Source organism: Babesia bovis, chromosome 3 (assembly GCF_000165395.2).
Source record: "Babesia bovis T2Bo chromosome 3, whole genome shotgun sequence".
Lineage (NCBI taxonomy): Eukaryota > Apicomplexa > Aconoidasida > Piroplasmida > Babesiidae > Babesia > Babesia bovis.
In genome coordinates, this window is record NC_010575.1 from 879,077 (window position 1) to 906,273 (window position 27,197).

The 27,197-nt window shown below is 39.4% G+C and overlaps 13 protein-coding genes across 13 annotated transcripts; 4 read left to right on the forward strand and 9 right to left on the reverse strand.

The window, feature by feature from the left end:
- The first annotated feature begins 89 nt into the window (after positions 1-89).
- Positions 90-1,154, forward strand: BBOV_III004050 (RNA polymerase Rpb3/Rpb11 dimerization domain family protein). The gene is made up of 4 exons (XM_051767367.1): positions 90-494; positions 645-734; positions 770-941; positions 978-1,154. The coding sequence occupies exons 1-4, from the start codon at positions 421-423 to the stop codon at positions 1,008-1,010; spliced, it is 369 nt and encodes a 122-aa protein (XP_051623435.1). The 5' UTR covers positions 90-420; the 3' UTR covers positions 1,011-1,154.
- A 10-nt stretch (positions 1,155-1,164) lies between these two features.
- On the forward strand, positions 1,165-4,394 carry BBOV_III004060 (uncharacterized protein). Its single transcript, XM_001611487.2, has 6 exons — positions 1,165-1,214; positions 1,299-2,101; positions 2,136-2,219; positions 2,258-3,292; positions 3,329-3,495; positions 3,530-4,394. The coding sequence occupies exons 1-6, from the start codon at positions 1,177-1,179 to the stop codon at positions 4,367-4,369; spliced, it is 2,967 nt and encodes a 988-aa protein (XP_001611537.2). The 5' UTR covers positions 1,165-1,176; the 3' UTR covers positions 4,370-4,394.
- Positions 4,395-4,402: 8 nt separating this feature from the next.
- BBOV_III004070 (putative integral membrane protein) lies at positions 4,403-5,873 on the reverse strand. Its single transcript, XM_001611488.2, has 2 exons — positions 5,635-5,873; positions 4,403-5,549 (listed from the first exon to the last, which is right to left on the reverse strand). Exons 1-2 carry the CDS (start codon positions 5,726-5,728, stop codon positions 4,438-4,440), a joined length of 1,206 nt encoding a protein of 401 aa, XP_001611538.2. The 5' UTR covers positions 5,729-5,873; the 3' UTR covers positions 4,403-4,437.
- A 264-nt stretch (positions 5,874-6,137) lies between these two features.
- BBOV_III004080 (uncharacterized protein) lies at positions 6,138-8,203 on the reverse strand. Its single transcript, XM_001611489.2, has 4 exons — positions 7,675-8,203; positions 7,271-7,640; positions 7,024-7,236; positions 6,138-6,955 (listed from the first exon to the last, which is right to left on the reverse strand). Exons 1-4 carry the CDS (start codon positions 8,131-8,133, stop codon positions 6,156-6,158), a joined length of 1,842 nt encoding a protein of 613 aa, XP_001611539.1. The 5' UTR covers positions 8,134-8,203; the 3' UTR covers positions 6,138-6,155.
- Positions 8,204-8,751: 548 nt separating this feature from the next.
- BBOV_III004090 (AP2 domain family protein) lies at positions 8,752-9,648 on the forward strand. Its single transcript, XM_001611490.2, has one exon. It carries the CDS (start codon positions 8,758-8,760, stop codon positions 9,586-9,588), a length of 831 nt encoding a protein of 276 aa, XP_001611540.2. The 5' UTR covers positions 8,752-8,757; the 3' UTR covers positions 9,589-9,648.
- An 18-nt stretch (positions 9,649-9,666) lies between these two features.
- BBOV_III004100 (V-ATPase subunit H family protein) lies at positions 9,667-11,083 on the reverse strand. Its single transcript, XM_001611491.2, has one exon. It carries the CDS (start codon positions 11,061-11,063, stop codon positions 9,777-9,779), a length of 1,287 nt encoding a protein of 428 aa, XP_001611541.1. The 5' UTR covers positions 11,064-11,083; the 3' UTR covers positions 9,667-9,776.
- Positions 11,084-11,416: 333 nt separating this feature from the next.
- Positions 11,417-12,859, reverse strand: BBOV_III004110 (uncharacterized protein). The gene is made up of 7 exons (XM_001611492.2): positions 12,780-12,859; positions 12,669-12,743; positions 12,476-12,632; positions 12,358-12,440; positions 11,998-12,322; positions 11,748-11,958; positions 11,417-11,712 (listed from the first exon to the last, which is right to left on the reverse strand). The coding sequence occupies exons 1-7, from the start codon at positions 12,809-12,811 to the stop codon at positions 11,447-11,449; spliced, it is 1,149 nt and encodes a 382-aa protein (XP_001611542.1). The 5' UTR covers positions 12,812-12,859; the 3' UTR covers positions 11,417-11,446.
- Positions 12,860-12,976: 117 nt separating this feature from the next.
- BBOV_III004120 (RNA recognition motif domain containing protein) lies at positions 12,977-14,284 on the forward strand. The gene has a single exon (XM_001611493.2). The coding sequence runs from the start codon at positions 13,408-13,410 to the stop codon at positions 14,263-14,265; it is 858 nt and encodes a 285-aa protein (XP_001611543.1). The 5' UTR covers positions 12,977-13,407; the 3' UTR covers positions 14,266-14,284.
- A 94-nt stretch (positions 14,285-14,378) lies between these two features.
- On the reverse strand, positions 14,379-16,823 carry BBOV_III004130 (uncharacterized protein). The gene has a single exon (XM_001611494.2). The coding sequence runs from the start codon at positions 16,796-16,798 to the stop codon at positions 14,414-14,416; it is 2,385 nt and encodes a 794-aa protein (XP_001611544.1). The 5' UTR covers positions 16,799-16,823; the 3' UTR covers positions 14,379-14,413.
- A 905-nt stretch (positions 16,824-17,728) lies between these two features.
- BBOV_III004140 (uncharacterized protein) lies at positions 17,729-20,057 on the reverse strand. The gene has a single exon (XM_001611495.2). The coding sequence runs from the start codon at positions 19,935-19,937 to the stop codon at positions 17,739-17,741; it is 2,199 nt and encodes a 732-aa protein (XP_001611545.1). The 5' UTR covers positions 19,938-20,057; the 3' UTR covers positions 17,729-17,738.
- A 918-nt stretch (positions 20,058-20,975) lies between these two features.
- BBOV_III004150 (uncharacterized protein) lies at positions 20,976-21,759 on the reverse strand. The gene has a single exon (XM_001611496.2). The coding sequence runs from the start codon at positions 21,737-21,739 to the stop codon at positions 21,053-21,055; it is 687 nt and encodes a 228-aa protein (XP_001611546.1). The 5' UTR covers positions 21,740-21,759; the 3' UTR covers positions 20,976-21,052.
- Positions 21,760-22,529: 770 nt separating this feature from the next.
- Positions 22,530-23,090, reverse strand: BBOV_III004155 (uncharacterized protein). The gene has a single exon (XM_051767133.1). The coding sequence runs from the start codon at positions 23,073-23,075 to the stop codon at positions 22,560-22,562; it is 516 nt and encodes a 171-aa protein (XP_051623721.1). The 5' UTR covers positions 23,076-23,090; the 3' UTR covers positions 22,530-22,559.
- Positions 23,091-23,789: 699 nt separating this feature from the next.
- BBOV_III004160 (uncharacterized protein) lies at positions 23,790-26,341 on the reverse strand. The gene has a single exon (XM_001611497.2). It carries the CDS (start codon positions 26,285-26,287, stop codon positions 23,807-23,809), a length of 2,481 nt encoding a protein of 826 aa, XP_001611547.1. The 5' UTR covers positions 26,288-26,341; the 3' UTR covers positions 23,790-23,806.
- Between the last annotated feature and the right edge of the window lie 856 nt (positions 26,342-27,197).

Here is a 27,197-nt window from a genome sequence, read left to right on the forward strand (position 1 = left end):
GATTGGTTTGAGATGTTATAACATTGGTTTTATGATGATTAAAAATGACACCACCATATCATATGCATGGTGCGAGATGTTGTCCCCGCAGATATGCTGATTTTCCACAACTTCCATAAACACATCGCCATCAACCGCTTTAAAGGGTGTATTTAAGTAGTTTTAGTCATATTCCATTATATATTCGCTAAGACGATCTGTAATCGGTGATCACTCAATAGAGGAAAGGCGATAGCCTTTCATAAATGCGAATACTAAGGAAACGGGAATCACCAAATTGAATTTTAGACACAAAGCATATTTATAAGAATCTATTCAATTTATCGCAACGGTTGAAAGGACCTATGTGAGCTATTATTCGCACGATACACCCCTCAAGTGTCTTACGTCAGTGCCGTAGTACTTAGATACACAAGCAAAATGATGAGACAAACACCGCTCATAAATAGGCCTGAAATGGCCGATATGATGGAATTAGGCCAAGGTGTGAAGAAGTAAGTTGTATATCGATGTGTCGTTATGCACTCAATTAGATATTGTATCAAATTGGTACCCAGGGTTATAGTGTACCTATTTCATCTTACATGTCGTTAATATGCAACATATATCTGGTCTATAACTAACTTATACCATGTCATCTGCAGAGTTGAATGGATAACTGATTCAAGGTCACCTCTATCTGGTACATTTATTGTATACCTTGAAGATCATACATTTGGGACACTAATAAGATCGTATGTTGTAGTGATTGTATCCTAAATACTCGCAGACGACTCAGTAAAGACGAACGTGTTGCCTTCGTCGGATACCGTATGCCACACCCACTTGAAAACAAATTGGAAATTAGACTTAGATGTAAAGTTGATAGCCCCTTTACAGTGATGTTGAATGCAATCTCAAGTGTACGTTTGAACATAGGTCACCTGAAAAAGGTATACTTGGTACGTTCTGTTTGTACATTGTTTATCGCGACGTAGTCAACGCTTAGAGAAAAGGGAGCTAGGCTGTAGAAGGAATATTGCCGAGCTAGCTCTGTGATTCCACGGCTGAACGTATATAATACATCAGCGACAAGCCTCACGGGATATACCACATATGTGTATTCAACACACAGTTAACACACTATATCGCTAATTTTTAATACAAACCGTGTCTATATTCAATAATCTCACGGCTATGGCTGTAGTTGGTACACCTTTCGGTGTGCATTCGAGGTAAGTATGTGGAAAGCCATCGAGTATTTCGGTATTGTGCCGCTTCACATAGGTGATGTTGCCTGTAGCTATATTCTGCCGTAGATGTGTGGTCGCTGCGCGTGGTTTGGAGGTGTGTTGCGTGCAATCGCTGCATAAGAAGGCCAGCATCGATCCAGGATCATGGAAGGTATGCAGCAACAAAGATATCGAGGAAAAGATTAAAAATAGCCACATCACTGCTATATCAGTGTGCGATCCGCCAAACACCTTAACCAAGTTTCGGTTTATAGTCGCTCTGGGCTACCACAATGGCATGATCTCGTTGGCCGGTGTAGACACTGAGGGTGTGTTCAACGTAATATCGCATAATGATAAACACTCCGAGGGAGTAAACCGTCTATATCTGCATTTGGATGCTGCAAATAGCGGATTAAGCGCTTTGCATACATATGTTATGCTGCAAAGTGGAACTGTACACCACTTTACATGGAACAAGCTCGAGCATACCCAAATAGATGTTGGTAACAACATATTAGGATTAAGGACTAACCTCTACCATAAGATGATTATGTATTACAATAGTGACGGTATGACCTTGAAGGCATTGGATACAAATTACGTCCTAAAGACCTTTGATAACGTAGGTACCAGCGTTTGGGGAGAGTGCCCCGTGGCCTTCCACCCGCTCAAGCGCCTAGTGGCTTTTGCAGGAAGTAGTGCAGTGAGGTATACGTCCGGACCACGCTGGGATGTCTATGAATTTGGTAAAGGACTAGTCCATAATGAACCCATATCCTTTATGGAGTTCGCTATACTAGGCGATGTTGTTGCTCTGCTCACTGCTAGTAGTGATAAAGTGGCCATATGGGACTTCGATTCACAGGTGGTGCTCTTTTCCATGACAAGTAAGTCGTTCCCAGGCGAATAATAGCATTTTAGGTACGCCCTTCAGGGTATGTGCTATGACTGACCTATCTGAAAAGGAAGTCAGTTTGGCAGTTATCGGCGATTTGACCAATCAGGGTATGTGATTTTATCTACAATCAATAAACATGTTACAGCCCAGTGGAATGTAAAACGATTGTCTATGCCGAAAGATGACCGTATGGTGGATCTAGGTGCTAAGAACACTGAACAGCCATTGTCACAGACACGAAAATCCAACAAAAGACTTCGACATATGGTAGACACTGAAGCAGTAGATGCCGGTGATGTTGAAGAGGACGACAACGATCTGTTTGACCTAACAGATATGCTTGAAACCGAAGTGAATAAAGAACAAACGCCTAGGTCGGAATCTGCTGACTACCATACAGCAAGACGGTACCTTGATATGTTCAACGATGAAAGCAGCCAAACTCTGCTAGACGATATTGACCGCTTGAAACGGCGGGTTGCCCAGCTTGAAAGCCATTCCCAAGACAGATATGGCCTAACACCTGGCGCATGTCCACCACCAGAGGATGAAGCATCACAATGGTTACTATACTGGGATGATGCCGGCCAAATAACTAAGCAGGGGTCTGGTGATACCATCACTATACACGTGCATATATATTCCGGACCCAATGCTGGATATATACAAAGACACGACAAGCATAACTGTCATACGGCAGCGCTGTCTTCCAGAGCACTTGTCACCGGAAGTGATATTGTAATTGGCGGCACCACACACGGCCTAGTTACATTCAACAATCTATCTACCAATGAAACGTGGGAGCGCCGTCTGAAGAACGATAGTATAGCCTGTGTTGCCGTGGCCGACGACTTCGTGGCCGTCTTGGGCACTGGCATCCTGTACATATATTCCATTGCCGGTAGTGTACTAGGGATATACCACCTTAAGGGTGACCCAGTGGGTATAGCTGCAAAGGGTAACCTCTTGGCCGTAATCACCGAGTGCATCACCAACTCACGCGCGACTTCGGTATACAGCACTCGTCTGCTATGGATCAACGGTCTCAGGGGACTTGCACGGAATTCACTTAACCGCGTAGTGGACTTGTACGACGATCTTCTGGTGCTGCCTGAAGGTCGCCAAATAACGTGGTTAAGCATTTCGGACCAGCTTAACCTCTGGGTTGGAGACTCGTCAGGTATGTGGCAAGTCTATATGTTGCAATGGTCAACAGGACAATTAATATCGCTGCTACCCGCCATGGCAAGCTTCCACAAGCTTGGTGGCGTATCTTTAGAATGGGTGCCTTCACTGGACCTAGGGGACCTGATGCCTGATAGTTCCAATGATGAAACTAGGAAGGTCATCAAAGCGTTCCCTCTATACGTTAACGAACAAAAGGTAAGTCCGTGGATATTATATTATCAATTAACAGCTTTGCTACGTACGACTAAAGGATAATGAAAGATATCCTCATAGCAACTCACCAGTCAACTTTCTAGGATATACCCTTCGAAAGGCATCGTTGCGTATTGAATGCGCAAGTGGAGCCTACATGCCATTTAATCAATTCCACACAGTTATGACGCGCGACCCAAAACTCAAAGAAATGTCGGCGTCAGGAATAGTAGAAGATGTAGCCAACATACCCTGGCAACAGTACGACGAAATGCGCCATTCACTCACGCTGCAAGGCGCACAAATGGAACTACTCATGCAACTACAACAAACATATGGATTCTGGTTCAGAGATGCAGAAAGAATGGCACAAAAGGCTGCTACATCTATGCGTAATCTAGAGTTGGTACATGACAAGTGGCTGTTACGTACACTAAGAAAGGTTAAGGGACAACGTCAGGATGGAAACGTGTTGTATGATGTCCTGCGAATGATACGTTTCCAAAGATGCCTAGATACCGCCGCTGAAATTCTGTCCGACCAAATGGATAATCGCCAAAGGAAAGTCATGCAGGATGCCGCAATGCTACTGGCAGGTGTACCGTCAAATGCACCGTTCCCAGTACAGGAACCACAGATGACCGAGATACAGCGTGAAGCCAAAACTGGAGATAATGTAGCAACAACCGGACCTGGTGTAAACGATGTTAGCATAATTCGAAGAAATCTAAACGCGGATGTCAATAAACCCGTATTCAACCCTGTGTCCCCAGCAAATCCGTCCAACAACGCTGCCAAACCATCCTTAAAGGGTTTCAACACAGTGGAAGAAAGTAGCAATCCAAGCGATAACTGGGTTGAACAAGTATTCAAATAATTAATGAATAGCTAATCTGGGATAATTATATCTAGAGTCCTTAGGCTCATTGTTCATGCGATCATGTGTCAACCGCCGGACGTCGCACTGTTGACTTGGGCAATAACTGGCTCAACCAACCCAATGCACTCCTCAGGCATCCAACCAGGCGGTGGAAGAACCTTAAAAGATTTCTTTTTCTTTAACAGCTTCTTTGTAAATGCATCCTTGCCCTCACGAGACTCACGCTCAGCCCGGCGCTTCAAGAGACGTTCACGACGAGTAGCGCAACGGTCTTTAGGATCTAATGGACGACCACGCTCACGGAAACGACGACGCTTAGATGAGTTGCAAGTGCGGTAGTAAGGTGTATAAATGTCATAAGGGGAGTGACGCTCCTTTTTGTCAATGCGAGAGTAATATTCACCGTGAACAGTAAAACCATCAGGTTTCACTATGAAGCTTTTACCGCCACCCAACCGAACCTCTATACGATCTTTAATACCATGCTTCTCATAAAGATCAGAAACCTCACGACGCTGCTGCTCCTTTATCTCGCGCCATGATAAACTACGACGATACTCCTCAGGACGATCCAAACCCGCCTCAACAGACTTAACTAACAACTCACGCTTAGCCGCCGCAACACGACCGTGAAAGGCAAGAAAACGATTCATAAAGTATATATAACGAGGGTCATCCTTGTAATGCTCATGAACGTAGGGTAAAATGTGATAATAACTCTCAAGCTTGCTGAATCTAAACTCATTGTAACAACGGGCGTAGTTTATGTAACGACTACAAGGACCGTTGGGCTTCTTCTTGCCAGAAGCATACCAAAAGAAACGCAGGCGATTGTCCTTCTTGTAATGCTTAAAAATGTGACGTGTACACAACGGCTTAGTGGCCAAATCAATGTCGTAATTAAAATTAGGGTTGCCGGGATCGTGCTCATGCATAAAACGATGTATCACATACAGAGGGTGCTTTTCCTTGTACATGTCGTAATAAATCTGACTCCGAACAGTGCCCTTGCGCTTCACTCGCTCCGCATTATACTTGTAACCAAAAACAACCTTACGCGACATCAAAAGTCCTGAGATCCTAGAATGTCCTGGGTCAAAGATAGACACTCCATGGTTTAAAAAGGCGCCATAGTTTGTGCCAACGGGACGTCGGTGATCATCGTAACGATGTAAGCCTATAGTCATATCAACCTCAAAAGTTATATAGAAGCAATGTAGCCCACTTATAAACAACAGTTGATATCTAACATAGAAACTTACATATGGCACCGCAAAAGGAAGCGTTGAATACGACATAGTACCACGAAATTGGCGATAAAAGTACAGCCAAAACGCGCCATATAGTGGCGCTCATCCCATCTTAAAGTATAGATCCAAAGAAGGCTCACAAAAGCCTGCCGAATGCCCGTGTCTATAACACTATATAATATAATAACGGAGCCCGAGATGTAATACACCCATAATTATACAAATTCACCATATCATCACATCATATAAAATGATTTGTTAATCCCGAATAAAATAAATTCTAAAATATGTGTAGCACGGAACTAAGGAATCAACATCCTGCAACACATTAAAACAAATACAGAACATAATCGATATTACCGGGTGTTCTCAAGATATTAGATATATTTAAAGTGTCATCTGTACACGCCTATGCCGTATAACCCCTTGAATGCGATGCTTGAAATGCAACACTGGATACACATGTATTGGTGCCGCTAAACAGTTAGCATTTCGCAATCAGGCTGATTGATCAATCGTAACACAGTGTGCAGCTACGGGTTTTTCGGGGAAGCATCGCTGTCACTGGTGCTACTGGTTTTGTCAATACCCTCTGTAGCCCGCATCTTTTTAAGGCGCTCCAACTTAACAGCGTATGACAGAATATGACGTTCATAGTGAAAGTTACGGAGTGTATGGAAGCATTGGGGAGTCTTAATACGATTCTTGAACTGTAGCATCTTCTCAGCCATAACATCAGTCATGGGTTGCCCCGTGACAAGACGATTCAACCAAGCCTCATCACTGATAGATTCCATCTCGTACATAAGACTCAATACATCCAACTCCCAGGTGTTAAAACATGTACGCAGGTTTATGAAAGTACCGTAGTTCTCGTCGTACTTACAACGGTCAACCTCGCGATCCACTTCCCTGGCCTCCAGAGGAGTGCTAAAAGGAATCTCAGAAGATCCTCCAAGTGGATTTGACCGATATTGATCCACCAAATGAGTAATTATTGTAGATATAGCATTGAAGTAATTGATCGCACGTTTAACAGTACCGATAAACATCTCGTGTATCTGCTTATATATCGTTTGAATCGAAAAACATGTTGATGTCATACCAAACCTGTACTTCACAGTGCTCAATACCTCATTAATACGCTTTTCCAAACTCATAATACGACCAACGTTGTCAATAAGTGTCGGACGCCTAGCTAAGACACAAGCGTGTAAGCGCTCAATGGCACTGCAAGCCTCCGAGTCATAAATCCTATAGTTAGCAGCGGGGAATATACTCATCCAAAGGAAACTATGGGATGAACCGTATATATAGCGCCTTCGGTGAATAGCTGTAATGACATTATAAGTACGCCCATAAAAGAATGTTAAGTGAACAAACAACTTCATGCAAACCTACTTATCACCTCGTCCAACAGTTGCTTGAAACCATGCCGAGTAACTATGCAACGGGGATAGTCAGTTGTATCAGTGCCCAAACGACACTCTAATGAGCTACGAACGCCTCTGCCACGACCAGCTTGACTCACAGAAGAGTATTTATTAAAAATATTCCCTCGAGTAGGCGTCACACTAATGTTAATGGAACCAAGATCCACACTTATAGGGCGTTCTGTAATGCATTAACTATAAATAAACTTAGTTACCTCCAGTACGTGACTTCAACACTGAGGCTACAATCTTAGGTTCAAGTGCCTCTTCCTCCTTAGCCGTCAAAGGTAAATTACTGTCTATCGCACTAGACAATGGCTTAAACTTACTACTTACAGCGGATTGATGGTATGCGCCAATATCATCGTGCTTCACACGAACTCTGCCATCTTTATATACAACATATTTGTTACCATGTAGATCTATCTTAATAGGGTCATCGGAAGCCGTGCCAGAAGGGTTTGCCCTACCTTGGCTCGCCTCATCAGTACTACCTTCGGGATCATAACTAAGTCTCCTCTCATTCTTATTGCGACTTGCTCCGCAATGACTATTACCCAAAATGCAACAAAAACCTCTCCAACACTGCTTAATTATAAGATGACAGAATTGTCCTCACCTCTCCAGACCTTGATCGACGCTTACTTGAATTCCTATCGCCAATACAATTTCTAGCACTTGGATCTGCATTCATAAGCTCATCGAGTTCAGTATATATATTTGCAGCAATATCAGGTAACGTTGGACCAGATTGTTTCAATTCCTTGTCACTAAGTATAGATTGGGGCGTTTCAGTAGCGCCATCTCCGGGTTGTTCTGGCATTGGGCTATCGATTCTGGATGTAGAAGGAATTGCATCATCCACCAGCGCAGTCGTAGCTGTGTGATGTTGTAGACCAGGGTCAACCTGGGATACTGATTCATAACCGTTCCCGGATGCTGATGTCCCACTGGGAGGGGTTTTATGAGTAGTAGCACTTGCATTGTCATCTGCAGGTTTACTGAACTGGGGACCCTGGCACCAGCCTGATGACAAGTACCAAGATGTAAATGTAAAGAGGATGCTCAACGTCTTCATGGTGCTTGATATCAAAAATATACTATACCCCGCTGATAGTAGTGTCAAATTCTTTCGTGTAACGGCAAATTATCTTATAAGATTATAAAGTAATGCTATAACTGTAATACATGCAAATATGGTGATGTGGTACAATCGATGCAAAGGGCAACAATGAGGCCACAATACACCACTCTATCAATTGGGGGTCAAATGCTCTTAATCGAGTAGCCACAGAAGTCTTTAGAGTAGTTGGGAGTCGTATTACAAAGTGTGGTGCTATGGAAATTAGACATTGGTGTCGAACGTAGTAACGGTTGATATCATGAACAATATAATGAATGGCACCAATGGAGGAGCTCTAATGAATCTATACGCGATCCAAACATTGTGTATTGCCATCATAAGGTAAACATAAAGACCAACATGGATCGTCAATAGTTAATAACAAAAATTAATTTAATGCTCATGGTAACAACCATGTAACATGAGCGTCAAACGGTGCTAGAACTTACAAATTGGCATAAATATCGTTTAAATTGCCTACGTGATCAAAATGGACAAAGAAAGTCAACTGATAAAACTACAGACCATGCAATATCCCCCAATAGTAAATATTACGCAACATCAACTCACACACAATTCATGGTCACAAAAGCATTAGCCACAACTTTGTGGCGCCAAAAATGGCGAATGCCATTGTTTGGATGCGTAAGACAATACACATTTGCTTGTAGAGAACTAGGTGTAAATAACATTCCATCCTTTACGATCAACGCGACAGCCACGGTCGTATATAAAGTGCACAGTCGTCTTCCATGGAATCATGTACAATGTAGGCAGTTTGCCGGTAGGCAACGTGGACTTAAACGTCGTAAAACAAAAAAAGAACCACGAAGAATACAACAAGCAGTAGGTAGACGTCTAGAACTCTTCTACCCAAAAAAAGCCAGAAAGACACGAATAAGGCTAATACAAAACTCAAGAGGCAACGTAATTTATGATCCAGTGCTCAAGCGCTTCTTGGTCATGTATTATAAACAAGGTGTGCAGGTATTCAGACAGTTCAGAGCAAAGGGATCCAAATTCGAAATCGCAAAATCAAGAGCTATAGCTTTCGCCAGACAAATGGCCGAAGAACATCTAAGAAGATACACAGCACGCCCTGGAGTAACGGAAAGTACTATACCCAACCCTGTGGGATCAAATGTTATCAACCTAGAGAGCAAGTTGCAACCCGATTGCAACCTTAGTGGAGTAAGAGGTGTATTCTTCGACGACAAAACCAGTGCATGGGCAGTGTCGTACAAAGATGCAGGTGTTCGCAAGTATCGTTTATTTCCAACACTCGACCTTGGATTCCAAAATTCATATACACAGGCAGTGGAATTCCTAAGGTTCACCCTTTACAGGAACCATCAGTTCCTTCATCGTAGAACAAGAACGAGAAAGAATAGGCCCATACTAAAGCCATAATGGCACAAAAAAACGGGAATCATCGAATTGCGTTAAAACACATGGCAAATCAAATGAAACATAAATTACAAAGGCATAAAACTGCTTGCATTTAGTATTAAATGGTACAATTTGCTATTCATAAACGTGTTTTTCACGTAGAATTAGACCAGATAGTAGTAACGGGGTATATACAATGCCACAACCCATTAAGAAGAGCATACCTGCTGCCATTTTTGGACCATTAACTTCTGAGCGCAGAGCATAGCTTCACGCGCTACCTCACGGTCACGATTACCAATGAGCTCCATTACACGATCCTTTACGTGGAACTTCTGACATATTGCCTTCCCATTGTGGTAAAGGCGTGCAAACTCACCAAGATCAAAACATGCCACTGCTACAGTGGTAGGGTCATCCGTAGCATACAAGAGCTTCACAAGCTTAGAAATTACACTAAACTCATCCTGCTCAAACTGACCGTAATTCAAAGCCCAAAACTTTTCAGAATGTAATATAGACCACTTAAGAGCACCAGTGTCAACCTCCTTCACATAACGCTCAAAGTTACTCATCTTTGAAGTTTTACCCTCAAGAACGGCATGGAGTTGATGAATGCTATCATACAACTCCACATCACGCCATTTGTCATACTCCAACAAAGTCAAGGTCTGAGCTACATTCTTTTCAATGATCAACTCAAGGCACCTCATGTTGTCAAATAAATTCTTCAAGAGACGAATGCAAACACGCACAATCTTCTCAATCTTAGTTGTGCAAAAAAGATTACACATAGCATGAACTAATCCGTGATCATACATGGCATCTACATACTCAGGCTTGCGAGAGTAAAGCCACAGACAGTATACTGCTTTATATTGAGCATTGGCAGGAGTCTCGTGCTGAAGGCACGACTTTAATAAAACAAGGACGTCGTTATTAGCAAAAACAACAGAACGGTTACCCTCCTCCTCAAGAAGGTTTGCGATGGCATAAAGCTTAGGAGCAGGCTCAATCTTTGAATCCAATACGCAACGAAGCGAGTTCAACATCTGATCCTGAGTAAAACGACCGCTACCATAAGCAATGAACCCAGAAAGCAAAAATAACGCCTTCTCAACTATCTTGCGATCAGACTCATGAGTAGCTATATCAAAGTATATCTCAAACACATCACGGTCATTCAATGTCGCCAGCAAAAATGTGTACATGGAGTTGTCAACACGACAAACATCACATAATCGCTCAAGAGAGTAACGACGTAATAAACCAGGACCCGTAGCATAAGTCGCATTCAATAGAACACGAGCAACAAGCTCATTGTCCTTAATAAAATCACAACGTTCCACAGAATTGAGAGACTCAAACTGCTTGAGAAGCTCACCAGATTGCTCATCAAGAGCCCCGGTGCCTACCCATTCACTAAACGTAGGAGATACCGAATCATACGTGGTACCCTCCTGTTGCATAAGCTTGTTCAGAGCTTCGGGCTCCATTTTTTAAAAACTAAAACTGTACTGTAGCAACCCGTCTAACACCCATATGAGAAGGAAGGAGGGTGATCATTACCATCATGAATGTAACTACATGAATCGCGCTACTTTATATGCAATTCAAGTTTTAAAAGATAAACCTTAATTTAGTACAACAATAGTCTATGGTATTACCCATTCCCATGTAGACTCAGCGACCAACTTTTGGACATACACACACAAGCGTATTCTATTAAGGGTAGTCATACTACGAAGTTGACATACTTGACCGTTCCGTAGCGGTATATATTCATATATGTCACAAAAAATTCAGTGTTGGCCGTTTTAAGCCACGGTTGATAACATACATTAACAGCGGTTACAGATATCCGGTCAACTGCAAATACTCACTTTGCCTTCTTAGAAATTGACGCCTGCTCTAACTGCTCCATGGGTATAGTGTTCTTATCTGACACAAGCTGCTCGATCTTGCGCCAATCTGAACGGTCGCTTTTCTGCTTCTTTCGGCCACCCTTCACGTCATCATCGCTGTCAGAGTCGGCAGCCATGGGATAACATTCATCGTATGCATCAACCAACTTTTCGCGTCGCTCACGACGACCTAATGTCGGTAAATGCACTGCGGCATTGTAAGTATCAGGGTCATCAGAGTCTAAATAATATGAAATGTAGAAAATTAAAACCTACCACCGGAATCACCAAAGTAGTGCCCGTTCACGGTCAACTTAGATACATCGTTAACGTTCAATTCATCGCTATGATATTCGCCAGCATCAGCAAAGATGTCATCTGAATCCGCGTCTGAAGTATCACCCAATTTACTAGGGCGCTCAGCAAGACGTTCCTCCTTAGGCTTCTTGCGATTCTCTCGATGCCATTCAAGTACATCCCCTATTTCCTATCATGCGTATAGTCAATGAATACCCAAATAAACTACCTTTCGCAAATCAGCAGATAACTGAGCACGCAAATCACCCATAGTAGTCGAAGTTAGACTGTCATCATTAGAAACTACCGTAGGAGGAACGTCATTAGCACAAGGTTCCATGGACAAATCAAACCGATAAAATATACGGGTACCGACATCGTCACGCTTCAACTTAAACCCTTTGCATAACAAGTCATAAGTATTCGACAAACGGTCGCGATAATTGCGATGGTGCATATGAGTGTGTTGCAAAAAGGTACGCTTCATGTAACGACCCAAATCTGTGTGACCTGACTCGGGTATGTCTTCATCAACGGTTTTTTCCTCACGTATCCTGTAAAGAATTAACAAAACCACCCATTAGCCCACCGTGGTGATAAATTGCGACGAACTTTCTCCAATAGTACATAGTCTAGACCCTTCACCAAGTGAGTTCGCTCTTCGTCACCACCCTAAGCAATGTCCAATCATAAATAATAGCACAAACCATGTAACGTGATTCATCTTCAGTCTGCTGCTTTAGCAGTGCGTGCTCTTCAACCACTCTACGATAGTATTCATCCTTTAGCTGACTCCGTTCAAGAGCACGATTGCGATACTGATGGTTAGAGGCGTGATCATCACCGCCATCACGACGTTGAGCACTAAAAGACAATTTTACCATACATCTACACACATACGATAATTGACGGCGGATCTCCTCTAGCCTTTCACGTTTGAACTCATTAAAAGACTGAGAACCCTCGCGCTTGCGCCTGGAGAATATTGCCCTTAAATGAACAGAAACCAACCTTCCACTAGAAGTGTTATTCCCGCTAACCATAACGGGAATTTTCAATTAAATGCATAATCAGAATAAATAATATACAGCATCTTATCACATTTATCTCAAAAGTGATATGTACCTCCGGCTGTCCTGACGCGTAACGTAACCATGACCACATAACACATTGATTGGGCAAATTTAGTGTTATATAAATCATTCCAAATTATATATTATATTAAATTAATAGATACTATCACTTTATAACGTTTATTAGTAGAAGGTGTATACACAAGCGTATATATTCAACTGAATTTGGTTACAATATCTAATGCGAGATTCTAAAAAAGTGGAGTGAAATTTTTAAGAAGTCTATATTTCGTTGTTATGGCACAGTGACATTTTATATGTGGAGGCTGAGGAAATAGACAAAGTATATGTGAATTGAGCAGCCGCGTGACTAAGTAGGCCTACACTTTGCGATATAGGTTTTTTATTCTGTCTATTGTGTATTATATTGATGAGTTACAGGGCCATCAACCGTATAACCATAAGATAAGTAGGCTTATATGATCAATAGGTCTGTTAATATAGTTGGTTACCATAACAATCCGGGTTTGTCACTATATTCATGTACAAGGTAAACATACGTCAAGATGATGATACCTCCTGTTATGCGCCCGCATCGTCCGGTGCCGCCGAGATATACAATGAAGGTTGATGCTGACCCATCCATTCCACCAAACCAAACTATATATATCAAAAATATTAATGAACGCATTAAAGTTGATGTTTTGAAGGCCGAACTATTAAAAATGTTCGGACGTTTTGGGAAAATACTGGATATTGTAGCCTTGACCTCTTTTTGGAGAAAAGGACAAGCTTTCATAATATTTGATAATGTCGAGTCTGCAACAAATGCGTTGCATGAAATGCAAGGTTTTGTAATGGATGGTCATGCTATGCAAATAAACTATGCTAGAGAGAAAAGTGATATAATAGCCAAAGGACAGGGAACTTATAGACCAAGACCTGAAGGACCAAAGAAACCACGGGCAATCAAAGACCGTGAGCAAGAACAACTTAAAAGATTTGAAAGATTACAGCATGATTACCTCACGGGGGCCATAGAGGGTATGACTGGCCCGGGAGATCCCAAATTAATACAGGCGTTACAAGCAGCACAAATCACATTCCAAGCCATGGCGCTTACCAAAGGTCCAGGGGTCGATTCACATGATGATTCTTCAAGATATGCAAGCACTGCATCTATGGCTAGAGGTCTTCCAAATCGCACGCTCTTTGTTGAAGGACTGCCTGAGGGTGTCTCCCTCGCAGATGTGAATGCTGTTTTTGCCAGATCCGTTGGATTCCAAGAGGCTAGGGTTATTGCAGCTAGAAAGGTTGCATTTATAGATTTTGACAACGAATTTAATGCAGGATGTGCCATGCAGGCATTACAGGAACATCCCATGGGCGATTCTACACTAAGAATCAGCTATGCAAAACGGTAATTACGAACATATATTGAATATAATATAGCGATGTCTAATGATGGTCGTAATGCAATAAGGTAATTGCAATGTTAAAGACATTAATTGTCTAAAATGATTGCCCTGACGGTGGAATATTTTATTCTACACCTGCAATCTTCCCTCCATGTCATATGAACGATAATAGAGAAGCTATTGCAGTGGCATTCGTGATAGAGTCGAATAAGGCATTGGAGCCAAGCCTACTGGCGTTATTTTTCGGTGAGGTTGGTAAAATGACACCATCGTCACCTCTCTTTTTGCCACTTACATTAGATAACTCATGATGTTCCTCTGTAGGACATGAAGCTTGTATACGTTCAGAGCTGCCAGTGGTATCTTTCAGTGGCATCTCTCCCTCCGTTGATGTCTCAACTTCAACAACATTCCCCTCCATAGATTTAACGGACGCAGCTATATTTCCCTTAAAGTTATCAATAACACGACCATGCTCAGCAACTAATACTTGCAAATGGTTGATTAGCCTATGCATTAACTCTACCTTTTGCATTTTACCTTTTAAGGCGAAAAACTTCCTAACGAGAGCTTTCCACTTATCCGACCCATAAGAATCGTTGAAATTAACTATAGCCTTTTGGAAATCATATATTTGTTTTACATGATTTTCACTAAAATCTAGCCTTTTAAATAGATCGCGCAAAGCAGTAGTGCGCCATAATGGATAGTGATATAACTTTTCTGTTTCCTCCAACGTTTCGCTATGGGTTAGTTGGTGTTTCTTTTTGAGAGCTTCAACTATAGACTCGTTTTCTGCAAATAATTTTTTAATAGTGTTGTAAGTAGAGAGGTTACTTCGTAAATACCTCACAGCAAGTGAAGTGAGATAATATATTTCAACCCTTACGAAGATTCCAACAGAATCTGTAGATATTCCAGCCATGGGTTCCTTTCTGCTGCATTGTTCTGCTTGACATGCTATGGTAGTTTGACTGATGTAATTGTTTAGTATAGAAAATCTTTTCAAATAATGAGTTAGCCTTTTAACCTCCTGTTCAGCTAACAGCTGCGCTGTGTGACTCCCAGCATGTCGTCTATCAATGAACTCGCGTTTAAATTGTCTTAACATGTGAGGGAACCCGAAGTATTCGTCACGCACATATGTCATGGATTCACATATAGCATTGTGCCTCTCGATTGATGGTATATAGGCTGCTACCATAGTTGCATAGGTCTGATGGATTAGCATAGTCCCCTTCCCGCAACAATAATAATGCATATGACTTGCTCGATTCACATTTCGTTGGTAATACCACACAAGGAAACGGGTTGATTTCTTGGAAACCAATGGACTCGGCTTAGAACTGCTTGATGATTCTGATGAACTTGATCCATAATCCGATGATAAAAAGCATGCTCTAACCGCCTCCACAAAATGATTCAATGTGTTTTTAACGGCTAGTATCTGCATTTCGACTATTCTTACACCACTGATCGGCCATAGACGTTTGTCCATGATGTATTCCAAAATTAATATGACATTTCCGAAAAAATGCCTAATTTCAGTCGGAAGACTTACATATTCTAAATGACGTTCTATAGCACCGACTATCTCAGATGAATATATAACAAAGTCTCTATAACTGTTGAGATCTCGAAGTAACCTTTCCCATGCGACCAGAGCGTACTCATCCTTAATTCTCAAACCCCCGTTCAAATGCTCAAAAGAAAATTTTGATGAGACAGGATCATGCGGAAACAACGAAATTGAAAGATTGTTCAGTTCTGTTAACCTCTCATCAATCCATTGCCGGGTATCCCTTAACACGGGAGATAACCGATTCACCCTATCGGTCAAAGAGGATGAAGAAAGGTAGGATTCATCAATTACAAAATTCTGTTCATAGCTCAAAGTTGATAGTGAGATGATATCATTGGCGTAACATGAATGCAACTGTGATATGTCGATTGATTTCAATATCTGGATCTTGAAGTCATTGTCACGCATTGGTATTATAGCTGATATGGCCGCTGGAAGAGTTGACGTGAGTAACTTTTCCAGAATCTTATATATTTTATTTAGATGCTCATCATTGTTGCAAGAAATGCCATAGTGCTCTTCACATGAAAATAATTCCATTAGCCCATGTTCAACTTCCTCGATGGAGAGACTAATGGTCTCAGTAAGAATTTTAGCCTTATTAAGCAAATCGTTTATACAGCTATCAGAGTTATTATGTAGATGAGAATAGAGTCCTCCGAATTTATCTAATAGATGCAAGTCGAATGAATTATCCGTGTATCCCAGTATGTTGTTAATAGACCTCAATATTGTTTTTACCGATTCTAGCAACTCAACGCTATGAGGAACATTTTCAACCATGATTTTAATCGACGGGAGTATTGATTCTGCAGTGGATGGTGGAACTGACATATCTACCTCATCGTTAACCGCATAAACCAATACAGGAAATGGTCCCTTTCCAAACCTAAACCCATAACTCATTATATACAATGATATTAAAATCACTTTTCTTAAATCGATATAATGCGCCATTTTGTATATGGGAATTGAATATTAAAAATCTAGAATAGGATAATCAAACGTAAGAATTGATATAAATACTCTTCTTAAATCGTATTTTAGAAAATGAATATTAAGGGGGCTATTAAAATATTAATAGATAATAGATGTAAAGATGCATTCCATGAAGTTCAAAAATATAGGTCAAGTGATATAAAATAAAAAGGAAGATTCAAATGTATTATATTGTATGTGACTCATTTTAAGAAACTCTGCGACAAATGCTCTTTCATTGTATTTTGTGTAGCTAATTAATTGAAAGGAATATATTTACAACAATGCACTTTAAAGCATTTAACGTGAAAATTCTTGCTGCATGGGTTCTTCATATTTGCAATGGATAAGTTGAGCAGGATGCTGTAAGGTATAAGTAACATCATCACTCTTACATATGTTCTATATATAAAACAGCGTTTAGAATAACCCTACATATTAAGGAATCAGCAGATCGCTACTTGGTATGCCCCTTTGTAAGATTCAGATATATACAGAGAGACATGTAAAGACCATTAGTATACAGTATATAAATAAAATCCATTATCTGATGCAGTGTAAATATGGCGTAATACTTAGGAACCTATTATTTCTATTCTTTAGATTCATTGGTCACCATTGATATCCTTAACAAACCTTGGTAAGGTCACAACCAGACGTATGGCAGTGATGAAAACAACATATATGATATTTTGAATATAATAATTGATGCGCTATGCATTTCATTGCGTCTGATGTTAAATAAGTGGAAGTATCTATATAAATTTATATAGACGAGATCAGCATCTTACTTATCATACACAGCGTGGCAGACAGACATCTTAAATACGGAATAGTTAGATAGGCACATTGTGTTATAGTAACTCAATTTTAAATAGAAAAGTATAAGTGTCATTAAACCATTAAGTAAGTCATCTTGTTACCGTCGGCTAAACCACATCCACCAGACAGATGCAAATACGGGATCATTTCTGTGCTCATCTGCTACGGACCGTGCACACTCTTTCATTCGAGCAGATAGAGAGGATAGTTGGGGTTCGAGTAAAACGGAAATGTGTTCCAATTCGTTAACCAAAACCTGAGCGCATGGAATAATTAAGTCTATTAATGCCACATCATCCGCATAATCTTTCATTATGAAAAAATCCTGAACTATATCTCGCCAATCTGCGGAATTATACTTATCGGTGACGTTGACTATACGACGATACAAGTTGAGCAAGTCTTCATTTTGCGAACTGACCATTCGTACCCGCTTAAAGATAAATTTGAGATCTCTACGACGGGTTAAAGCGTATTGATGTTCCTTATCCAAATCCTTATAGCACTTAGAGGCATAGATATGCCTAAATGGTACACTGACTGATGAAAACTTCATCCTTACGTCAAATGCCGATGGCTCAACAATTGAGTAACTTCTAAATGTCTCATCAATTAGTTCCACCAAAATGGATATTTGATGGATCATCTCAATATTCAAATTAATAGCCTGATCATGTTTTATTAGAACAGCCAATGGATCATTTCTACGTTGCTGCTCTTCAAAGATTTGCATAGTTATAACTTTAACAAACTGATGTATCGTGCCAAATGATTTCAAGTACTTCCGTAATTCATCTAACTCTTTGGCCTTCATTATTTCTATTTCACTAATAGAATGTTCCGCCGTACTAAATCTGACATTGCGAAATTGATTTATCTTATCAAAAAATGTCATGTATTCATATTTTGCTGTTTCAAGTCCCTGAAATAATGCCCAATGCTTTTTCACTCTGGACCAAGCAAGAGCAGGTAGATTTCCATCTAAATCGTCATTCCTTGATACTTCATCATCAGTGTAGTAATCCATGGTCTTGTTCATTATTGTGATATCATTTTTAAAATATGCTATAAGCAAACGAAGGTTGGTATCTGCCAGCTGAAGGCTGTACAATTGGTCTTCATCTGTAAGACCATCAAATGAACTTTGTTGGCTTATGTTAACGAATTGATGATAGCGATCTATAAACGGTCTGATGGTACCCCTTATACGAATAATTTGTCTTCTTACCATATTCCGTTTACTGGAAGACCATAAATGATAACGCATTATATGTTCCACGAGGGCTACACCTTTGCTGTAGAAAGATCTCAGTTTTATGGGAAACTGCCTAACACATAATGCTCTATCAAGGGCCTCAAAGAAATCAAGGCATCGCCTAACGAACTCCTTGTAGTTCATCAATTCTTCATAATACACATACCAAGATCTAAGTGAAGCTCGATATATCCTCTCATTGGGTAACAAGATATCGTACAAAGAAAATTCATTTACAAGTGGATCCCTAGGGCATAAAGCCTCAGATATCTCCCGTAATGTTGTTAGTTGTTCATCAATCCACGACAAAATTAGCGATAAATGCTCCCGGTATATATTAGTCTCGTTAAACAAAGTGGGTAATAACAAATATGAACTCCTGACTTCGATATCTTTACCGTAAGTATTTGTCAAAACAGATAACAAGATGTTTGTGTCATGAGTATACAACCTAGCAACATTAATGCGTTTTAATAGCCGCGTTTTATAATCATTGTAACGCATAGAAACCATTAGCTCCATAACATTTGGTAATGTCTCGTTTATCAACTTAGAGATCACTCCACCTAAACACACGTTAGAAGCACCGCCCTTATTTTGTTCAGCTCCTTGTCTCTCCTTAGTACAGTTCAATAGTATGATATCATCTATTGCAACGATGATGCCATTTATAGTAATGGTGAGATTCTCGGCGTCCTTTAACAACGTGGACAAAGCGCTAGTCTCACAACCCTTGTTTAAAGTAACATATAAGCCACCAAGCCTTTTTATAAGCTGTAGATCATGCGAGTTCTCGGTAAGACCTAACGTGTCGTTGATTGACTGTAACATTATTTTTATGGCTTTGAGATGCTCAACCCTGGATGTCTCGTCCGTTAACAAATCTTCAGCTGTATATAATGGAATATTTGTCTCTCTAGATGTAGTTGCCTGATTCGGGGCATCGTTATCTGCTGCGTAAACAAAAATAGCCGATGGACCTCCAATCCACCACGCTAAAGTAACGATGCCTAATCGTCTAAATAACACTCGTAACATCATTTTAAAAGTATATGTAGCAAACGTTTTGGTTGTAGTTTTAGTGAAATTTAATTAACATATATAATAATAGACGACTGTTGATGCCGTAGATAGAAAACTATGTCACAGATTTACAAAATATGTATAATGAATCATTTGGGGCTTGAAGTGACATATTAAAATACATAATTAAAGATGGGGGATAATATTTTTATGTTTTTAGGAAGCCATCAATATCACTTCTTATATATCATCAAATATTTCCATAGACTAATGCCTATTAAAAATGATGGTACACGTAATAATGGGTCTACATCACTGAGACTAAGTGTAATTTAAACGTTAAAACTAATATTTGTGCCAATTAGTTTAGACAAAAACATCTTTACCGCAGCACAGCCCAAACGAAATTTCCTGTTGCAACCAAATATGCTCAACTCAATATAAGCCTTATAGAACCACTGTTAAGTTAGGATTGTATGGATTTCTTACAAGTTATATATATGACCTCGAAGATGATAGTAATGCTACCACTACCGATTGAATCAACTGCAACTGACTTGGACGTATCAATCATAATGTAATGTAATTGGGCGCCGCACATATGATAAAGCTGAGAAAATGTCAAAACGGAGAATCGGCCATGTGATTTTCATTTTTAGCAACATAATTCTAAAATTAAAACGGCCTCAAGAAGTTGGAACATAAATGGCTAATGTCCCAATTCATGCTGCAGGGTTCCGGGTGTTTATTAACCGTTCTGTTGTAGATTGATGAAGTTTTCCAGATTTAGAAACTTTAGGGGATTGTTCGGAGAAGAGGCGCATTCACACGTATGGATATGGCCATCAAAAGTTGGATATTAAAAAGATAGTAATCATGGGATTTAAAAATGGGAATTTAGTCAACTTATTTGATGATTTCTTATCTATCAAGGCACTAGAATATGTCTTCACACTAGCGTTTTTTGCCACTACATTGGGTAACTCCACGTGATGCTCCTCTTTTATTGGGTTTGTGCCTTCACTTATACAACTTTCTGCGCTTTGGATGAGTTGTGGTAACTTTTCTTTAATTATTTCTAATGTATAGTTAAGGTTTACTAAAGATTCCTTTATGTATGGAATCAACCTCTGCTACAACCATATCTTCTCCATTGCAGACTTTAAATTAAAATATTCATCCACCAAATATATCCACTTTTCAGGTTTAAATGGAAACTGGACATTTTTCATGCTTTCAAAGTATCTCTCCATACGTTGTAGAGTAGGTGCATCGACGAGGAACTCATTGAATAAGGTGATCAAAGTGGATTTTGTGGATAATACATTTCCATTAGCATCGTCAAGTGGTTTGATGCACTTCAAAACTTTGTGGTTATTACGGGGCATGCTAATGTCGTTCAAAAGAAACGCCAAGTTCCTAAGAGGGGGTTCGAGAATATCTGAGTGTATAACACTTGTTTCTATATAGGATTTCGTTTCATTGTGCAGCTGTAACATGTTGCTGTACATGAAGTAAACTCCAGTGTTCAAATGGGTTATGGCAAACAGATCATCCTTTCTGTAACTCCTCCCTTCGTAGCATTCAAGCATTGCCATAAATACAAATTTGCGTTTGGTTGCGTAGTTCTGCAGCATATCTTGTATTGTCCCAAATTCATCTTGTAATATCCGCTCAGGATCATCCACTGAACTGTGTGGTAAAGTCAGCAAATTACGTACATGAGCGCCTATGTCAAGGCAAATCATTCCTAATGTCCTTATACCCTCGTTTAAAGCATTGCACAAGGCGCTGTGCTGCTGGATCGTGTATCTTATCATATATGGCTTTCCTTTGTTAAACCGGGGTCTTGCAGTTTCTTCATCCTTGCAACCAAGACGAAATAAGTTCTCCAGAGTATACGCATCCGTTGAATAATACGAAATTAGAAAACGTTAAACTGCGTTGGATAAGATAGGGTTGTTAAAGGTATTGTATTACGCCGTATGGTCATCAAGGGGTATCTGTATTCTGAGCTTATTTTGGATTTTGTCGACGTAGGGGGCAAGTTTTTCGTTCAGCATGATAATATATCTTTCAAGCATATGATGTTTAGGCCAATTCAAAGTAACTGCTTCATTATGTAATCCATAAGCATGATCCCTTTAATATAAATTCCGAAAAAGGGAGCGGGAGCAATATTCTAGTCCAAAAGCTACGCTCTCTATAAATTTGGTGCAACAACTTAAAGTGTGTTGATAGGAGAGTAATTCCTGATATTTGTCGTGCCAAATCATAAGGGAATTCATAAAACCGCCCTTATCGGATAACACGTTTTGGTAACAGAAAACGTTGTCCTGTATTTGTTGTGGTAAGGAGAAGCGGTTTTATAATGATATCATCTGGTCCATATGACTCTCCACCATTTGTTCGTCCTTTTTAGCGCACGTTGAATCTCATCTGTTCTGCTAACCAAATCCAAAATATCCATGTCACTAATATTGATAACAGACTTTTCTCCCAATATGTTGAAGCTTGACTCAATCATTTAGATTGCTGGGATCCTGTAACATTCATCCATATCGATAAATTTTAGTACATCTGTTCGCATATAATTGTCACGCATGCTTAACATGGAGTCGATCGCACGAGGGATTGTATTTAAAACAAACATCTTAGTCGCTCCTGTGTAATGTCGGTTGTCATTAGTGCGGTCGCATGATCTCCTTTCCCATTTACTGCAAGAATCAGCCTGTTAATGGCGACATCGATGTCACTCACTGCATTGTTCATTACCGCAGTTTGCCTATGAGAATCCCTTATCAATGTACTAATTGCATTGGTTTCCTCGGTAACTTGCATGTTTTCATGTATTCCCCAAAGCTCTTTGAGAATTCTTAGATCGCTATTTCCTGAATATCCTAAGATCTGGTCTCCTTCATCTATCATCCACCTTATGTTTTCTAGGTGGACGATTAATGTTTTCGATTTAATTTGTGGTTTAAGCGCAAAGTAGTCCGTTGGTGATTCCGCTGTTCCAGATGGCTGGTGTAGTGTATCGTCTCCGGTAGTACCCGTTACAAAGGGGGGACAAAGGACACTAGTGGTAATTATTATTCGTAAAGAAGGTAGCGGTGTTACCACTCCGGTACCTCGTGCAATATTCATGAATGCCATTTTTAGGGTATTATACAATTGACATCTCCATTTCTTTTATATAGATCATTATGAGTAGTATACATCTGAAAGCTCACAAATACGGTAATAAGAATAGTTCACAATTCAAGTTAACACAAAAGGTATTCTTCATTTCGCAAAATAGATTGGCTTCAGTTGTTATCCTACTCATTTCGGGTGACCTAAATATATATTATAAGAATTATTTCACATAAATGTTCGATATAGAAACTGGGATATGAATCTGTTTACCTTGTTGAAGAAGACCTAAGGAGAACAACTCGTCTTTATTGTAGCATCAACATTTTGTTTGATGGTACATCTAAACATAGGTATTCAGCGTTATCAAAGTACAGTTCAATTTTATGTGCCTTTTATACCAGCCCAATTGAAAATTCTTGCTGCATGGGTTCTTCATATTTGCAATGGATAAGTTGAGCAGGATGCTGTAAGGTATAAGTAACATCATCACTCTTACATATGTTCTATATATAAAACAGCGTTTAGAATAACCCTACATATTAAGGAATCAGCAGATCGCTACTTGGTATGCCCCTTTGTAAGATTCAGATATATACAGAGAGACATGTAAAGACCATTAGTATACAGTATATAAATAAAATCCATTATCTGATGCAGTGTAAATATGGAATTATATATAAATGGCAACTATGTATTTATCTTATATTATCATTTATATTCTACATATTTCCCGACTTGTTAAGGAGGCTTTATACACTGTTGATTAACAGTGTACCTAGCGATATGATTAGTATTCCATTTATGAATCCTGCTTTAAGCGGATGTTTCCTGACTTCCGTTCTAGTGCCTAAAAGTGAGGGCATGGAGTGCAACCTAGCGGCCTCCTTAATGACTGGGTTTGAATTATTATGGGAGTTTTCTATATCTTTGGAACTATTGTTGTACTCTTCTGTCCTTTGGTCTCGCTGTACATTTCCTTCTTTTGGAAATGCTGGAATTTGTATTTTCTCTTTTAAAATTATATCCGTAACTGTTAGGTTTTTTAACTCGTCATTTCTATGCCTACATTGTTTTATTTTATTTTGCAATTCTGTCATTTGAAAGGTTTTGCGATTAACCAAGATAACGAACTCATCAAACATTTCTTCCATGCGCCATATGTATATTCGCATCGTAAGTATATCGTGAATATGACATTTATCTGAGAAAAATTTTTTGAAATATGACTTCCATATTCCTTTTTTGTAAGACGCAACATATAGGTTAATATCGTCAAATATTTTCATATCAGTGTCAACATCAGCTATTCCGACATTTCTGTTACCTAATATTTCTTCTAAGTCTATTCTACGGCTCAAAAAATAATCGTGGGTGTTATCTAATACAGATAAACATTTGGATCTATGCAACTCTTCACCATTAACCCTTATACTGGTTAGAGTCAGAAATAATTCCCTAGCACGTTGTTGTATGCCTCTATATACTTCTAATAGTTCATACAAGGTATCAATAGTTTCATATATATACCGAACCATCTCAAAATGTACGAAAATACTAGCCTCTGCCAAAGCTTCTTCATTCAACGGCTGATTTGCGCTGGTTCTAACACTCAAGCTATCACTAATTATGACGCAAAGTAAATTGTACTCTATATATAGATCTATAGAAATGGTATTGAGTTGCTCTGATTTTTGTTGGATCAACTGCATTCTCAAATCACTTGGAATTTCTTTGGATGATGCCAATGCTTGCAATGTTTTTTGTTGCATTTCTAGCCCCTCTTGATATCTTTCTGTCATAGATTCTATAGATCGTTGTAAAGCTTTATTTCTAATCACCAGAGTTACGGAGTTAGTCAATATGGGCTCAAAATCCATCGAATTCATATCATTGTTCACGTGGCAAAAACGTAGCAAAGGATGTAAAAGTTCCCATTGATTTTGGTAATGAAGGAAAAGTAATTTCATTATATATAAATTGAGCATGATCTTTTTGTATTCATAGCTTTTAATGGGTTGAGTTGTAACAGAGGAAAAAGAGTATTCTTTCCCGACAGATTTATGCATACTCATCATACTGGAAAACGGAGAAATTAAGTTTTGTAGTTGCAGCCTGAATGTTACCTTTTGCGCAGTGCTCAAAAAACGTGTATCCATTATTGTTCGCACTATTTTGACAGTGTTTGCGTAAAATAAGTGAATAAACTTTACTTGACACTCACTTTCAGTTACAGTAGTTAGAACTTTCAAGGCGGCAGATGAAGCGTTTAAGAAAACACCATATTCATAGATTTGCATATAGAGATGATGGTATAGCATGGATGTGGAGTTGGGATTTCTGTTAATTGGGATTAGACGATTGCATAAAGGGCGGTGATTGGATGGTGGTTCTAGAGGGCAAGAAAACTTAGTATACAATGTCAAATGATATGACTGTTGGTTAAGCCATTGCAACTGTTCATTCAATTCATCATTCATGACTTTGATTTTTTTGTGTAGGGTGTCATGTTCAAGGTCCTTTGGGTCGACCTCATAAGTCTTGCCGTATGTGTTTGTCAGCGCATTTACCAGTGCCGTTGTCTCGTCTGCATGTAACAACGAGAAGTCTGTTTTCCTCAAGAGTTCAGCTTTGAAGCTGTTGTCTCGCATCGAGATCAACATGTCCATGGTTTCACCCAAGGTCTTATTGAGTAGTTTGCTCAGCATCGGTAGCAGTATGTGTTCTTTGTTTTTTAACTCTTTCCTGCTCCTTGCGTTTACAAAGTGTTGTAATATTGCTTCGACATCGTTTATGGTCTGTGTTAGGTTAGCACTCAACAGTTTGGCATCATTGAGTAACCTATATAGTGCCTTTTCTCTTTTTGGATCCTCTAGGTCGACATAGACCTCACCCAACCTTTCTATTAGCCTAATGCTTATCGAGTCATCTGTGTACCCCAAGAGTGTATTGAATGAGTTTAGCACAGTGATGATAGCTGTAAGGTGTCCCATGGTGTCATCTGCATCATTTATCATGGCTTGTAGCACAGCACTATCATTTGGCAATGCACTTGGCGTGTCATTATTATCTTTTATCTTTGGTATGCTAGGATCGATTTGGTCTTCTTGGTTGTTCTTGGTACCAACCAGTTCTGGTGGTGCACAAAGGCACAGGGTACAGACGGACAGAGCCGCAAATACGATTCCTGGAGACATACTGAAAACAAAAGTCTTATCTAGGTGTTGCTTCATGATAATATATGCTATATAATTGGATTCTTATGATTTTTAAAATTTCTGTATTCTTTGACGGGTTGTACCAATTAGTTTATTTTTTCTAAACTCCATTTCTGAAGTTGTAAATTGATATATTGATATGCATATGGGTTTTCGTGTTGACATGCATGAGTCGGAATTTCATATAGATAGGATAGAATAGATCTTTTTTGCATTCTGAGGATTTTCACCATTCTAGACGTTTGCGAATTTCATTAAGACTTTCATCTGCTCTAGTATAATAGATAATTTTTGATTCATGATTAACGGTTTGTTTTCTTGTTTTATTCAAAAGAAGCATATTTTCTAGATGAGATGGCAATTGGGCAAATGTAATCCGAAATAATCTAGGTAAATATGAACTCTGTATAATAGCTATTCAAGTATCTTCAGATATTCAAACAAATAAATAATATACAAAGATGGTAACTAAAAAACTGGAAAAATCATCTTATGTTTGTTCGCCACATTGTATATTGGAACAACTAGTTTCCAGCATAAAATGACTGATTCATATATACACTAGCACAAATATCGATGATTTTATATTATAGTCAACAAACCATGCTTTGAAGCATAAATAAAGAACTGTATCTAATTTTCACTAGTTATATTCAGGACAGTATATCATATATAATATTATGCCCAATAAAGATGACAAAAATAAGAAATAACTTAAGATGGTCATATGATCATATTGGGTAGATACCTATTATGCTAAGTGGTGAGGAATGACCGAGATTAGTTGATGAATACATTGAATGTAGAAAGACAATCAAAACATTGTCCCCAACATTGGTGTATGTTACCGACACATAACGAAAAAATACGATATAATTCTTTTAAAGATTTAATCTTCAAGTAGACCAGAAAGGCAATTCACTGC

Coding starts and splice junctions, on each gene's coding strand:
- BBOV_III004050 (XM_051767367.1), top strand. CDS start 421: ATGATGAGACAAACACCGCTCATAAATAGGCCTGAAATGGCCGATATG. Junction 495..644: donor TTAGGCCAAGGTGTGAAGAA/GTAAGTTGTATA, acceptor TGTCATCTGCAG/AGTTGAATGGATAACTGATT. Junction 942..977: donor ACCTGAAAAAGGTATACTTG/GTACGTTCTGTT, acceptor ATCGCGACGTAG/TCAACGCTTAGAGAAAAGGG.
- BBOV_III004060 (XM_001611487.2), top strand. CDS start 1,177: ATGGCTGTAGTTGGTACACCTTTCGGTGTGCATTCGAG. Junction 2,220..2,257: donor CGGCGATTTGACCAATCAGG/GTATGTGATTTT, acceptor AACATGTTACAG/CCCAGTGGAATGTAAAACGA. Junction 3,293..3,328: donor CTGGGTTGGAGACTCGTCAG/GTATGTGGCAAG, acceptor AATGGTCAACAG/GACAATTAATATCGCTGCTA.
- BBOV_III004070 (XM_001611488.2), bottom strand. CDS start 5,728: ATGAGCGCCACTATATGGCGCGTTTTGGCTGTACTTTTATCGCCAATT. Junction 5,550..5,634: donor TTCCTTTTGCGGTGCCATAT/GTAAGTTTCTAT, acceptor ATATGACTATAG/GCTTACATCGTTACGATGAT.
- BBOV_III004080 (XM_001611489.2), bottom strand. CDS start 8,133: ATGAAGACGTTGAGCATCCTCTTTACATTTACATCTTGGTACTTGTCA. Junction 7,641..7,674: donor GTCGATCAAGGTCTGGAGAG/GTGAGGACAATT, acceptor ATAATTAAGCAG/TGTTGGAGAGGTTTTTGTTG. Junction 7,237..7,270: donor GTTGAAGTCACGTACTGGAG/GTAACTAAGTTT, acceptor AATGCATTACAG/AACGCCCTATAAGTGTGGAT.
- BBOV_III004090 (XM_001611490.2), top strand. CDS start 8,758: ATGGTCACAAAAGCATTAGCCACAACTTTGTGGCGCCAAAAATGGCGA.
- BBOV_III004100 (XM_001611491.2), bottom strand. CDS start 11,063: ATGGAGCCCGAAGCTCTGAACAAGCTTATGCAACAGGAGGGTACCACG.
- BBOV_III004110 (XM_001611492.2), bottom strand. CDS start 12,811: ATGGTTAGCGGGAATAACACTTCTAGTGGAAG. Junction 12,441..12,475: donor AAGATGAATCACGTTACATG/GTTTGTGCTATT, acceptor GACATTGCTTAG/GGTGGTGACGAAGAGCGAAC. Junction 11,713..11,747: donor CTACTTTGGTGATTCCGGTG/GTAGGTTTTAAT, acceptor CATATTATTTAG/ACTCTGATGACCCTGATACT.
- BBOV_III004120 (XM_001611493.2), top strand. CDS start 13,408: ATGATGATACCTCCTGTTATGCGCCCGCATCGTCCGGTGCCGCCGAGA.
- BBOV_III004130 (XM_001611494.2), bottom strand. CDS start 16,798: ATGGCGCATTATATCGATTTAAGAAAAGTGATTTTAATATCATTGTAT.
- BBOV_III004140 (XM_001611495.2), bottom strand. CDS start 19,937: ATGATGTTACGAGTGTTATTTAGACGATTAGGCATCGTTACTTTAGCG.
- BBOV_III004150 (XM_001611496.2), bottom strand. CDS start 21,739: ATGATAAGATACACGATCCAGCAGCACAGCGCCTTGTGCAATGCTTTA.
- BBOV_III004155 (XM_051767133.1), bottom strand. CDS start 23,075: ATGGCATTCATGAATATTGCACGAGGTACCGGAGTGGTAACACCGCTA.
- BBOV_III004160 (XM_001611497.2), bottom strand. CDS start 26,287: ATGAAGCAACACCTAGATAAGACTTTTGTTTTCAGTATGTCTCCAGGA.